General features: G+C 48.4%; 2 protein-coding genes across 5 annotated transcripts in view; one reads left to right on the forward strand and one right to left on the reverse strand.

The window, feature by feature from the left end:
- Positions 1-11,535, forward strand: part of TBXA2R (thromboxane A2 receptor) — a 46,250-nt gene extending 34,715 nt beyond the window's left edge. For both annotated transcript variants that reach the window (XM_074204144.1, XM_074204145.1), the window contains exon 3: positions 558-11,535. In XM_074204144.1, coding sequence (XP_074060245.1) covers positions 558-827 — 270 coding nt within the window. In that variant the 3' untranslated portion in view covers positions 828-11,535. The remainder of the gene's footprint in view (positions 1-557) is intronic.
- Positions 1,320-12,297, reverse strand: GIPC3 (GIPC PDZ domain containing family member 3). Of its 3 annotated transcripts, XM_074204143.1 has the most exons (6): positions 12,046-12,297; positions 8,756-8,941; positions 6,895-7,075; positions 5,484-5,596; positions 5,218-5,299; positions 4,572-4,818 (listed from the first exon to the last, which is right to left on the reverse strand). In XM_074204143.1, exons 1-6 carry the CDS (start codon positions 12,295-12,297, stop codon positions 4,667-4,669), a joined length of 966 nt encoding a protein of 321 aa, XP_074060244.1. In that variant the 3' UTR covers positions 4,572-4,666. The 3 variants fall into 3 exon arrangements, with proteins under 3 accessions (XP_074060242.1, XP_074060243.1, XP_074060244.1); XM_074204141.1 differs by having other exon boundaries at positions 1,320-4,818; positions 5,205-5,299; positions 8,756-12,134; XM_074204142.1 differs by lacking the exons at positions 6,895-7,075; positions 8,756-8,941; positions 12,046-12,297 and having other exon boundaries at positions 1,320-4,818; positions 5,205-5,299; positions 5,484-5,847.
- Between the last annotated feature and the right edge of the window lie 694 nt (positions 12,298-12,991).

Below are 12,991 nucleotides of genomic sequence, written 5' to 3' on the forward strand. Positions count from 1 at the left end.
GGATCCTGCTCCTGTCTGAAGCGGCCCTTCCGCCCGTGTTAGTTTTCCTTGGCAGCCAACCTGAATCTGCCTCTTCGCAGCTACCTAGGAGCATTGATCTAGAGTGGAAGAGTACCTTCAAGGTCACCCATTTTATAGATGGGGAAACTAAGGCCCAAAGAAGATAAATGACTTGCCCATGATCACACAGATAGTAATTTCAGCCAGGCCAGATTTGAACCCATGTCCTGCCTTCAAAACTGGTGCTCTTTATGCAGTGTTTCTGGTTCTTCCTCAATATTCCCAAGGTCCTAAAGAAGGTGTTTGAGATCTCTGAGGACCTTGGTGGAGTTAACATCTCTTTGTTCAAGAAGGAACCCCAAAACATCTCTCCATTACACAAAAACTCAAAGGAAGAGAATAGTGGGACTCAGAATGTGATGAGGCAGAGTTGCATGGCTGGGAGGTTGAGTCCCTGGACCCTCACCCCTGTGTAGACCTCCAGTCATTCAGAGGTAGAGAGATCACCCTGCCAGCAGGCTGGCCCCATCCAATGCATTCTCCCCCCTCTTTTGCAGGTCTTCATTGCCCAGACAGTCCTTCAGAGGCCACCTGTGATGCTCAACGATGATCAACTGCCTCCGTCCACAGAGCACCTGCTCCTCATCTACCTGCGTGTGGCCACTTGGAACCAGATCCTTGACCCCTGGGTTTACATCCTGTTCCGCAGGGCCGTGCTCAAGAGAATCTATCCACGGTTGACCATCCGGCGCTCCATCCCCTCTCTGAATGCAACTATCCCCCACTCTCTACAGCCCAAGTACACCCAGGAGCCACGGCTCCAGTAGTCCCCACTCGAGAACCTGGGGATCTGAGGCTCATCATCACCCCTGACAGCAGGAACATTGGGATGTCCAAGGGCCAAGTCTGGGAAGGGGCTGGTACTGAGGACCCAGATTTCAGACTTTGCAAAGTTATGCAGATACTGCATTGTGGACTTGTGAACAGGGGTGTCAGGGTAGGGGGCTTAGGAGGAGCCCTGAAGAAGTAACTGGGTTCACCACCCCAAGCCCCTGGTGACCTTGTCCTCTCTACTTCACTCCTGCCCCCTCCAAATAAACTCAATTGTCCACCCTCCTAGTTCTCCATCAGTCTGATCTGATTGATAAAGTTTATGGCTATTAAGGGGAAATGGAGGCAAGGAAGATGGCTGGCATGGAAGAGGAGGCTCTGGGCACTATCAAGGTTCTTGCTTTGAAGGGAAAGAAAAAAGAGGCAGATTCTGACACCCCTCGTGGGTTCTTGTGGTCTTCCTACCCCCATTTTATAGATGAGACAGATCCAAGTGAGGGGGAGAGACTCTCCATGTCACAGAAACACGCAATGTCAAAGTTGGAAAGGGACCTTGGACTATAAAAAATAGAGAATCCAGGAGCTGGAAGGGTTCATAGAAACCAACACCTTCATTTTACAGATGGGAAAACTGAGTCTCAGAAAGACAAAATGACTTGCTTAATGTCATCCAGTAAATTGCAGGCAGATAGAACCAGGACCCCAAATTGGAATTTTTAGGGACCCTAGGAAGAACCCACCCAAACACCCTTCTCTACCCCCAACCCCTCTCCAGTCTTCTTCCTTTAACCAGTAAGGACATATCCAGACATAGCAATTCCTTTTAATCTCCACATGACTCAAGGTACAGGCAGAAGGAACTGACTGAGCCCTGGGGAGGGGGGGGGACTAGATGTCCCCTCTTCCCATTTCTGGATACTCTTAAGGATCTCTGAGCCAAAGACTCAGCAGAGGCCAGAGCTAGAGGAAACAGAACCCTCTGTTTCCATCTGCCTCCCCGGGCTCCACTTGATTCCTCTGTCCTCTTCCCAGCTCCCTGAAACCCAGGCACTCTGCGTAAAAGGAACAGAACCACCTTGGGAAGGGGTCTGAGACAACCCTCCCTGATCAGGAAGGGGCCCATGAAGAATAAAAGTGGATCCCCTGATCCCAGAGTGGGGTTTTGGGGGCCCTGGAGGATAAGGGTGAGAACCTCGGGTTAGGGGGATGGGTACCAAGGGATTGTGTGGGGAGCTGGGTCGAGGTCTGGGACCTAGGCTGGAGGGGCCCTGTCTGGAGACCAGCTGTTGAGGGCTGGGGTCTTGAACCAATTTCATAGGGCTGACTTGTTTTGGATTCTGGGGTCCAGAACTCTGAGCCTGTTTGGAATGTGGCATCTGAAGGTCAATGTTCACAGCTAATATGTGGGAACCAGAACCCTGAGCTTGCTTTGGGGAGTCAGATGACTCTGCTGATTTCTGGGAATCTGGGGTATCAACTAGCTTTTGAGGGCCTGTGAACTGAACCTGTTTTGTAGGATAAGAAATTTGGGCTAGCTTTTTGGGGTTAGAAAATTGAGCCTCTTTTAGGGGACCAGGGGGCTGAGCTAGCTTCTGGTGTACAGAAATCTGAGCCTGTTTGGGGGTATCTGAGAGTTGAGTCAACTTCTGATCCTGTTTTAGGTCAGAAAACTGGGGTGACTTCTGAGGGCCAGAGCAATGAGTATATTTTAGGAAATCAAAGGGCTGGGAGTCATAGAATGGAGCCTGTTTTGGGGGACCAGAGGGCTGAGCTGACTTCTGGAGAGCAGAAAACTGAATTTGTTTGGGGGGATCAGAAAGCTGAGCCAATTCCTGGAAGGCAGAATGCTGGTCTGGTTTTGGTTCAAAAGACTGGGCTGACTTTTGAGGGACAGAGCACTGAGCATGTTTTGAGGGGTCAGAGAGTAGGGCTACCATCTGAGAGTCAGAGAATTGAGTCTGTTTTAGGGGGCCAGGGGGCTGAGTCAATTTCTGGGTGCCAGCAAATTGAACCTGTTTTGGGGGACCAGAGGGCTGAGTCAGCTTCTGAGAGTCAGAGAATTGAACCTGTTTTAGGGGGCCAGAGGGCTGAGTTAACTTCTGGGAGTCAGAGAATTGATTCTGTTTTGGGGGACCAGGGGGCTGGGTCAACTTCTTGGAGTCAGAGAATTGAACCTGTTTTGGGGGACCAGAGAGTTGAGCCAACTTCTGGGAGTCAGAGAATTGAACCTGTATTGGGGGGTCAGAGGGCTGAGCCAACTTCTGGGAGTCAGAGAATTGAACCTGTTTTGGGGATTCAGAAGGCTGAGCCAACTTCTTGGGAGCAGAGTTCTGGGTCTGTTTTGGAAGGTCAGAAGCCTGAATTGACTTCTGAGGATCATAGAATTGAATTTGTTTTGGGGGGTCAGAAGGCTGAGCAGACGTCTGGGAACTAGAGAACTGAGTCTGTTTTGGGGAATCTAAAGGTTGAGCCAATGTCTGGGAAGCAGAGGGCTGGGATTGTTTTACAGGGTCAGAAATCTGGGCTGGCTTCTGGTGAACAGATAACTGGGCCTGTTTTGAGGAATCAATGGGTTGAGCCAACTTTGGAGGGGCAGAGGGCTGGGTCTGCTTTGGGGGATCAGATGGCTGTGTTAATTTCTGGGGGCAAGAGAACTGAACCTGCTTAGGGAGATCAGAAGACTGGGATGGCTTCACTAAACCAGAAAATTGTACCTGTTCTGAGAGATCAGAGGGCTGGGCCACTTTGGGGGAGTCAGAAAACTGAGCTTGTTTTGAGGGGTCAGAAGGCTGAGCCAACTTCTGGGAAACAGAATGTTGGGTCTGTTTTGGAGTGTCAGAAGACTGAGCTGACTTCTGGAAGTCAGAGAATTGAATCTGTTTGGGGGGTTCAGAAGACTGATCTGGTTTTAGCAAGCTAGAGAACTGAATCTGTTTTGGGGGGTCATAGACCTGGTCTAACCTCAGAGGGCCAGATAATTGAACTTGTTTTGAAGAGTTAATTGTCTGGGCCATCTTTGACAGGGCAGAGGACTGTGTCTGTTTGGGGGGTTCAGCTGACTGTGCTAATTTATGGGGGTCTAAGGTTTTATCCAGTTTCTGAGGGTTAGAGCACTGAGCCTGTTTTAGGGAGTCAGAGGTATGAGCTGGCTTCTGGAGGCTAGAGAACTGAGTTACTTTGGGGGAGTCAGACTTATCTGGCTTTTGAGGACCTGAATAGTGAGCCTTTGGGGAAGATTCAGAAGATTGGACTAGATTATGAGAACCAGAGCCCTGAGCCTGTTTGGGGGTATAAGAAGGCAGGCTCTGTTTTGAGGACCCTGAGGGCAGGACTGGATCCTGGGGTGCAGAGGATGGAGACTGTTTTGGGGGATCAGAAGACTGGTCTGACTTTTGGGGACCAGACCCCTGAGCCTGTTCGGGGGGCTCAGAAGGCTGTACCATCCTCTGGGAACAGGTTACCCAAGCTAACTTTGGGGAGCCAGAGCCCTGAGCAAGTTTTTGGGCACCAGGACAATGAACTTGTCTGGAGGGTTCAGAGGAGTGGGATGGCTTCTGAGAGCCAGGAATCTGGGCTGTCCTCTGTGATACGGAGGGTTTTGTGGGCTTTTGGTAGCCAGAGTACTGAGCTTGTTTGGGAGTGTCAGAAACCTGGCCTAGCTTCTGATGGCTGCACGGAGGCTGAGCGGACTCCTGGGGACCAGCTTTCAGAGCCTGGGTTGATGTCTGGGGCTGGGGGACTAAGCTGGGTGTCTTGGGCCGGGGCCTAACAGGCAGGGGCCGGACCAGGGTTTCTGGGTCCTCCTGGGTTCCAGGGTTCTGGGCCAGAGACCTGCCTAGCCGCAGGCTTCCTTGGCCTCGCCTATCGCTGCCCACACTTCCACCACAAATTCGTCGGGGAAGGCAAACTCTCCCAAGACGGAGTCCAAGCCGCGAGCAAACTCCTGAGCGCTCCGAGTTTCTTTGGATGTCTCCACCAGAGTTGAGGCTGAGGCAGAGGTAGGGTGAGGTGAACCAGGTGCCACAGATCCCATCTCCCATCCTTCTTATCTCCTGATTCTCATTTTTTCCTGCCCCATTCTGGGTCCTTTGCCTCCCATCCATCTCATCCTTCATCTCCATCTGATTCCATTCTCCCATCCTAGATCCGTCCATCACCTTCCCCGGCTCCAGACTTCAACTGATCTCTTCCTTCTTCCCCACTTCCCAACTTCCTGGGACCCTCCCATTCTACCTCCTTCAATATCTCTCTATCCCACTCCCTGCCTCCCCACTTCCCTTCCCATTTCCTTCTGTCCTTCAGCTCCAATGACCTTCCTCCCACCCTTTGTCTCCCACAGCCCCTGTCCCTTCCCAGGGTCCCCACAGGCTTACCCTGGCCCCTTACCCAGGTCTGGGTCCCGGATGCCCATGTAACTCTCCAACAGGTCATCCACCCTTCGGGCAGCCTCCTCCTCAAACTCACTGGGCTGGGGCAGGAGGGAGGGGGTGGGGTCAAAGATTTGGCCCCTGGGTTAGGCAAGGTGGGGAGCAACATAATCCTTGGATCCAACTATACCCTTCCCTCCCAGCTCAGCATCCACCTCCTCTTGGGCCCATTGGGAGACCTCCAGAAACGGGCTCCTCCTTCTTTCCCTCCCCCCCTCCACTCACCACCTCTTCCACTGTGGCAGAACCCCGGGCCCGGAGACGAAGAGTCTCCCTCCCACTGGTCACCTTCCCCTCCCCAGGGCACTTGCTGTTCCGGGTCCTCTGGCCAATCATATCTAGAAGACATGATGTAGAAAAGAGAATCAGGAGAGAAAGACTCTAAAACCCCTTCCTTGTAATCACTGAAGAAGCCTGTAGTTGATTTTCTCTAGAACCCCCCCCCATTTTAGTTGCAGATCGTGTCCATCATAGGCAGTTCTAGTCTCTCCCAGGGACAGCAGGCAGCCTTCTTCCTCATAAATATCTCTAGGATTCATAGTGATTCCAGAAATGCTACTCTACAAAGCAGGGGCTTCCAAGGACTACTCTAGAAAGTCCTTTTTTCCAGAACACTAATCCTACCTAAACTTTCTTCCACAGCATTATTTCCTGTCCCATCCCCCAATTCAGCTATTCTAGAACCTGCTGGGGAACTACTTTCATGAATGCAAATGTATGTCATCATAGAAAAAGAGCAGCTGAGAGAACCAGGAAACTTTTGTCCCAATCTAGGCATTCCATTTGCTAGCCATGGGGCAACAATGGGCAGATTACTTAGCCTCTCTGAGTCTCAAGTTCCTCATCTGCAAAATAGGGATATTACCATTTGTGCTGTTTTCTTCAGCTCATCAATGAGGCAAGTACTTTGTAAACTTTAACTACTTCAAGGATTTGTGTGGATGATCCCCCACCTTCATGACTTCATGACTTCAAGTCCCTCATGGCTGGAGATATGGTTATGGCTGAACAAAAGTTCTTGCCTCCTGGTCAATCTTCCAGAGAGACATATGTGTCCATCCTTCCCTAAGCTAGTCCTGGGACATACAGCCACCCCCTCAACCCATTCTTGGTAGAACCCAATTATCTCTCCAGCTTGAGCTCCATTGACAGTCTTTGAGAGCCCACCACCCCTTTCAGAGGTAAATCCTAGAGACTGCTATTCCATTCAGGTCCTCCTTGATGAAGAGGGGACCTGAGCTCTTGAAGACTATGGGGTACAAATTCTAACAAGTCTTGCCAAGATGAAGAGGTGCCTGGATTGTACCAAAAATGGCTCAGGAATAGATGATATATGTAACAATGAGCCAGTGCTAAGAGCTTCATCACCACACAACTGACCACCATATAATGAAGCCACAATCTACTGAAGCATGAAAGGGTCAAGATCTACCCACATAGGAAAGAGCAACACTGAATAGATATGGGATCTCTGAAGAGTTGAAATGTTAATGGGGCTTATCTTGCCATTCCTCCCCAAATCTTTCCCTCTGCTGCCCTTAGAGTAGGTCTAGAACTTGCTTCCCTTTCTGGTTCTCTCTGGATTGTTTCAGAAGCCCTTCTAACAGGAGTTTCCTCTTCCCACTAGCTGCCTCACCGAAGGCCCTTTTGGGTTGCACCAGCCTCAGGGTGAAGGGTTGGGCCTTGGGGAGCTCCCGGAGCATCTTGGCCACCTCATAGTGTCGACAGCCCACAATGGTCTGGTCATTGATGGCCTCTATGCTGTCGCCCACACAAACAGCTTCAATTCGGTTAATGATGCTTCCTTCCTTGATCCTCTGTGGGGAGGAGGAGGACAGTGGTGAAAGAGTATCAGGAAGAGTTCCCCATCACCCCTTCCCACTCACCTCCTAGCATCTAGCCTCATCATCTCACCCAAGGAATTTCTGAGCATTTTTAGCAATGGAACAATTCCCACATCTATCCATTCTCTCCCAATCCCTGGTTCAGTGATGTCTAAACACTCGTAGAAACCAAGCACATTTCCCTGGAGATGAAAGCTCTCTAAGCACTCAGACAACAAGCTCATCTCCCTTGAAGATAACATATTTTTCAGTATGCCTCGTGGCCAAGTTTATCTCCCTAGAGAAGAGCACTCATGAATCAAGAACATCACCCTAGGAATAAGAAATCTCTAAGCATTCTTGGGTTTTGAGACATATCTATCTCTTTAGGGGTGAGGAATCTAGGGGATCTCTAAAGATTTCTAGAGACTAAAGGTGAAGTCTCTTTATGCTTTCACTTAACAAACATATCTTTCCCTATGGGAGGGATTTCAAAGAACTTGGCTAGATCTCCCTCAGAATGACTAAGGGATTGATCCCTGAGGATGAAGGTTCAGAGTTTCCTACTGGTTTTGCCTCTTTTCCAGATTTCAATGCATGGGGTCCAAGTTCCAAGTATCATCTTCTCCCTATTCTCCCCCTTTCAAGACTCTAATTCCATTCCCTCTCAAGGGTCTCAAAGAGCTAGAGAAAAGACCTGTAGAAGAGCCTCAAGCTCCTCCATCCCCAAGAGGATGTAAAAACCTTGAGATCAGGGACAGTATCATTTTTGTCTCTGAGTCTATTTATTGATTGAGGCTAGAGAGAAATTAAAAAACAGCAGATTATGATAGGAGCAAATGACAACAAATAAGAAAAAGAAAAAAGAAAGAACTGGGGCCTGTGAACAGATTTTCTTCCCTGGATGGAAAATAGCTCTTTTATTTTTAACTTCTAACTGAAATTTAGCAGTTCCTTTAATTACTTAAAAGTATTATTCTGAGAATGGGGTCATCAAGTGGTTTGCTGAAGGACAGATGGTTGCACAACACACTTTTAAGTTTAATTTGCGTCATTAACATTTTCTTCATCCCTTTCTTAAATCTGACACAGTAAGAACTTAAGCACTGATTTATAGTGTTTGTGGATCTCTGAGATGTCAGGACTACTCACACCAAAAACTAAACAATCAGCTCAGTAAGCTGGTTAGATATGGCTTCAACAAACTCCTGCCATAGGCTTCATTAGATTGCCAAAGAGGTCCAGAAAAAAAAAGAAAAGGTTGAGGACTTTTGATTTAGAGGAAACATCCAAAAATAGTACAGGAGTTATTATAACACTATGCAAACAGATCCAGGCTTTTTTGTTGGGGTAGGGAGCAGTTTTGGAGGCCAAAGAAATCATTTCATCCCTGTTCTCAGAATCAGTATTTCACTGTTCTGACCATATGGTATGTGGGGTAAAACTGGGAAAGGGTGAGAAGTCCTGAACCTAGAATATCAAAACTGATATTCATAGAATATCAGATAAACTGAAAGGACCTTAGGAATCATTCAGTCCAACCTCTTCATTTTATAGAGAAGCTCTTTTTACCAATGGGTCCAGAAAGGGAAAGGCATTTTCCTGAGCTGATCCAAGAACCCACTTCCCCTGACTTCCAGCCCACTGCTCTATCTATCCTTCAGTCCCCAATACCTTGATAAAGGCATAGCCTGCCCCATTGTCTGTGATGGTGAGCCCCAAGGCATCCTCTGTCTTCGTGACCTCCACCTCCTTGGTCTCACCACGAACATGGGCAAAGATAAAGTCCTCCAGTCCAATCTGGCCCCCCAGAAGCTTCTGCATGTCCACCTTGTGGCTGTTGAGAGTGCAAAACAGAATCTGCCTCCCCACCAAGGAAACGGGGAGAGAGGAAGCCACATGGTTATTGGGAGAATCCCAATCAGAATCCCATAGAAAACTAGACAAGTGCTTTATATCCTTTGGGCTTCAGTATGTTGACTTAGATGCCTCCTCTTTCAGAACAGAGAAGGACCTTAGAACAAAGAATGATAGAACAGGGAAAGACCTTAGAGAAAATCCTTAGAACATATGAAACATATCAAGTCCCTTCCTTGTTCTATCATCCTACATTCTAAGGTGCCATTCTGTAATGACACTCTCTGTGCTAAGCTCTTCTTCTGGCATTCTATGTTCTAAGGCTCCTCCCTGCCCTGGCATCCTATAAACTCCTCTGCCTCTAGCATTCTTTGCCCTAAAGTCCTTTCTTCATATACTGGGTTCTCATGTCCCTTCCAGCTCTGACAATCCATGCCCTGACTTCTTTCCAGTTGACATCCCACGTTTTGTTCTCCAAGGTCCCCCCAGCTCTAGTGTTCTAGGATTTCAGGAGTCTAAGTGATCTGCTCACTGAGAAATTCAGAGCAGGCGTTATCTTTTTCATTTAACAAATGGAAAAAGTAATGCCCAGACAAAAGAAGCAACTTGCCAATGGTGACACGGAAAGCCAGTTGCAGAGTCAACACTAGCATCCATGTCTCCATTCACCACCTGGTTATAGTTCATAATGTTCTGGGTCCCCCAAGGAATTTTAATATTAAGGAACGTCCCTCTTTTCCCCACGATGGTCTTTGCTATCCCTTAGAGCAGCGGTTCTATGGTCCACCCGCCATATTGGTGTGACTTTACTAAGGCAACCATCAGCAGAGACTCAAAATTCAATATATCTAGGAGCTTTTTTGGAACAAATTAATTAAATGTTTGACCAATATAGCCTTTGAATTATGTTATAAATATCCAAAAAGCCCTTAGTAGAAAAATATTCCCCACTTGCCTTTAGAGGGTTCAATACTTCAGTACCTCCTCTCTTTCCAAATGCTATCTCTACACATTATGCTTCTGACCATTTAGGGTCACCAAGATGAGGACTTGGGTTAGCTAAGAGCTAGAATTGATAGGTTCCTGGATCTGGAGCAAATCTAGTCTCAGAAACTTATTAGTTATAGTGCCCTATAACTTAACCTCACTTCCTTTATTATAAAATGGAAATAATAACACCTACCTCCCAAGGTATCTCAAATGAGATAATATTTGCATGCCTGGCAATAGGAGGTGATTAATAAATTAATAAATCTTCCCTCCCTCTCTCCCATTGGGGGAGTTTTCTTTGATTCACATTTCCCCTACATTATTTCTGGATCAGCACCATCTATTTGCATCAGATCATAGGATGATCGATTTAGTTCATTTGCACCCAACTTACTCATTTTACAGGTGAGGAAACTGAGGCTGGGAGAAGTCAAGAGAATTGCCCAAGATCGAAAAGTCTATAGTAACAGAACAGGAAAAAGAAGCTAGATCTTCTCATATTCTCTTGACTAAATCCTAGAAAACATACTTGTGACCTGTAGTGTTTGGAGACGGAGAGACAAGAGAAAGAGGTAGCAGATGCCTAGCTAAGGTTCCAGTGGCAGTAGTAAAAAGAGGACAAATTAGGGACTAGGGGAGATCTGAAAAGCTTTGCACATAGTAGGCACATCCTGAATCTTTGTCAAATTGCTCTAGACTGAGTCTCTAACCTTACAGAGTCAAGCAGGTGCATTTGAAAATCAAAAGTTTTATGAGTTTGATCTGATGCTGGACAGGGATCAAGGAAAGTTTACAGCAAATAAAGTCCTGGGGCCAAATACAGTCTTCAGATTGACTGAGGGAGGGGCAAGTGGAAAGCACAGAGAGTCCAGGGACCCAACCTTCATTGCTTCATCCCAACCCTCAACTCCAGAGGCACCTCTCCTCTTTCTCAAAGCCTCAAGTTCTGAGAGGGTCCCACTGGCTCTCCCACCCACCCTCCAGCTCTTTCTTTTCTAGATCTCCCTTGAGATCACCTGCATCCCAAGATCTGATGATTTAATATCCTCATCTCCTATCTCAAAGTGGAAATCTCACCCCCCCCATACTTTGCCACCCTGTTGGGAGGTGCCCTGTCTCTCCCGTCTAGGCAAAAACAAATAGCTTATAGCTGACATTAATTGCCCTCCTGTAAGAACAAGAATTGTTAAAGCTTGATTCTGCTAAGTGAATGGAGCATTGGACCTGGAGAGAGAAAGATATGAATTAAAATCCTGTCTCAAGTACTTACTGTGAGATCCTGGACAAGTCATTTAACCTCTTTTAGCCTGCTTTCTCATCTGTAAAATGGGAATAAGGAATGCCTGAATTCAAATATGGCCTCAGACACTTACTAGCTGTGTGATCTGGGCAAATCACTTAACCTTAGTTGCCTCATCTGTAAAATCACCAGGAGAAGGAAATGGCAAAGCACTCTAGCATCTCTACCAGGAAAATCCCAAAAGGAGTCATACAAAATTGGACATGACTGAATAACAACAACCACTTCCCAGGGTTGTCATAGAGATCAGCCAACATTTATTAAGCCCCTACTGTTTGCCAGACACTGAGCTAATCAATAGGAAACAAATGAGATAATTTTACAAACATTATAAGTACCATATGAAAAGGTCTTCTATTGCTATTGTTAGAGTTAGCACTAAGGTTGTCAAAATACCTGATCCCTTTTGAGCTTAACAATAACTCTGGGAGGGGGGGTACCACTGGGATCACAGCATCAGAGATTTAGAACTGGAAGGGAACAAAAGGGGAAAGGGACTCATCCAACAGATAAAGAAGCAGAACTCAATGGCCCAAGCATCTATGTGAGGCCACACAGAGTACAAATATGATGGATGAAATTACCTCTGCTCATACATGGTTTTCCTTACTATTCCCATTTAACAGATGAGAAAACTGTGTCTAGAGAAATGACTTGCTTCCAATTAGTGGGGAGGGGGTTAGGAGTCCTAAGGTTCCAAAGGCCCTTACTTCTTACCCTATGCCACACATTCCAGAAATGAGCTCTGGGATCTCCCCAGATCTGGGACCCACCACCCTCGCCAGGGATCCAAGGTCTGGATGCAGGATCAGCTCACCTCAGTGGGGGAGATGCCAAAGGCTTCGGCAATCTTAGCATACAGCTCCCGGACGTTGGTGAAGCCCTCAATCTTGCCCGTGGGACTTCCATGAGCCAGCTGGGTGTGGAAAACCAGTCGAGGCCGGATGCGAGGGGCAGGAGGGGCAGGGGCACTGGGGACCGGGGCTGCCTGCTCAGCAGGTGAGGGAGGGGGTGGCCGGGGGGCAGAGGGCTGGGCCCCCTGTGTCTCCTGGGCCCCTCCACTCTCCATGGGCTTGGCCAGCCACACAGGGGGCCCCAAGCAACTGTCCAACGGCGCCGGCCGGATCCAGCCTGCTTCCTTCCCCCCCTTCCCCCCGTGGCCCCCGCCTCCTCCTGCTGACAGCCGAGCTCTGGCCTGTAATACAAGCCCAGGGGACAGCGGTGGACACGGGGAACTTGATCCTGGTCCCAGGTAACTGACACCTAGGGAGGGAGGAGTCAGAGAAGGCCCAGGTGGTGGTGGTGGGGGCAGTTGTCCCTGAACCTGACTGCTCAGTACAGCTGCTCCCTCTCCTGGGGCCTTGACAGTTGGCACCCAAGGGAGAAGGAAGATCAGATGGATCCTCTCCCCTCTCCATGGAATCACTGTCAATTTAGAGCTCATCTGGAGCAGCTGCCTGTTACAGAGGAAGCCAAGGTCCCATGTCAGGACAAGGGTCCTGAAACAAGGCAGGGGTTCTGCCTCCCCACCAAAGACACGTTCCCAAACTCCCTCACTCTAGGCAATTCAGGCAAGAGAGCCCTTGGACCTGAAGTTGGGCTTGGCTCTGTCCACCCCCCTTGAGTGACCTGGGCCTGTTTTGTCTTTGTTAAGACACGACCCGCCTCCCTCCCGGGGGGTCATAAGGCTTAGAGATAGCCCAGCATGCAGGGGCAGGTAAGGCAGGAAGCGCTGCCAGGACCTGTCTGCCAGGGGCTGGGCA

This window comes from Macrotis lagotis, chromosome X, assembly GCF_037893015.1.
Source record: "Macrotis lagotis isolate mMagLag1 chromosome X, bilby.v1.9.chrom.fasta, whole genome shotgun sequence".
In the NCBI taxonomy this organism is placed as follows: Eukaryota; Metazoa; Chordata; class Mammalia; order Peramelemorphia; family Peramelidae; genus Macrotis; species Macrotis lagotis.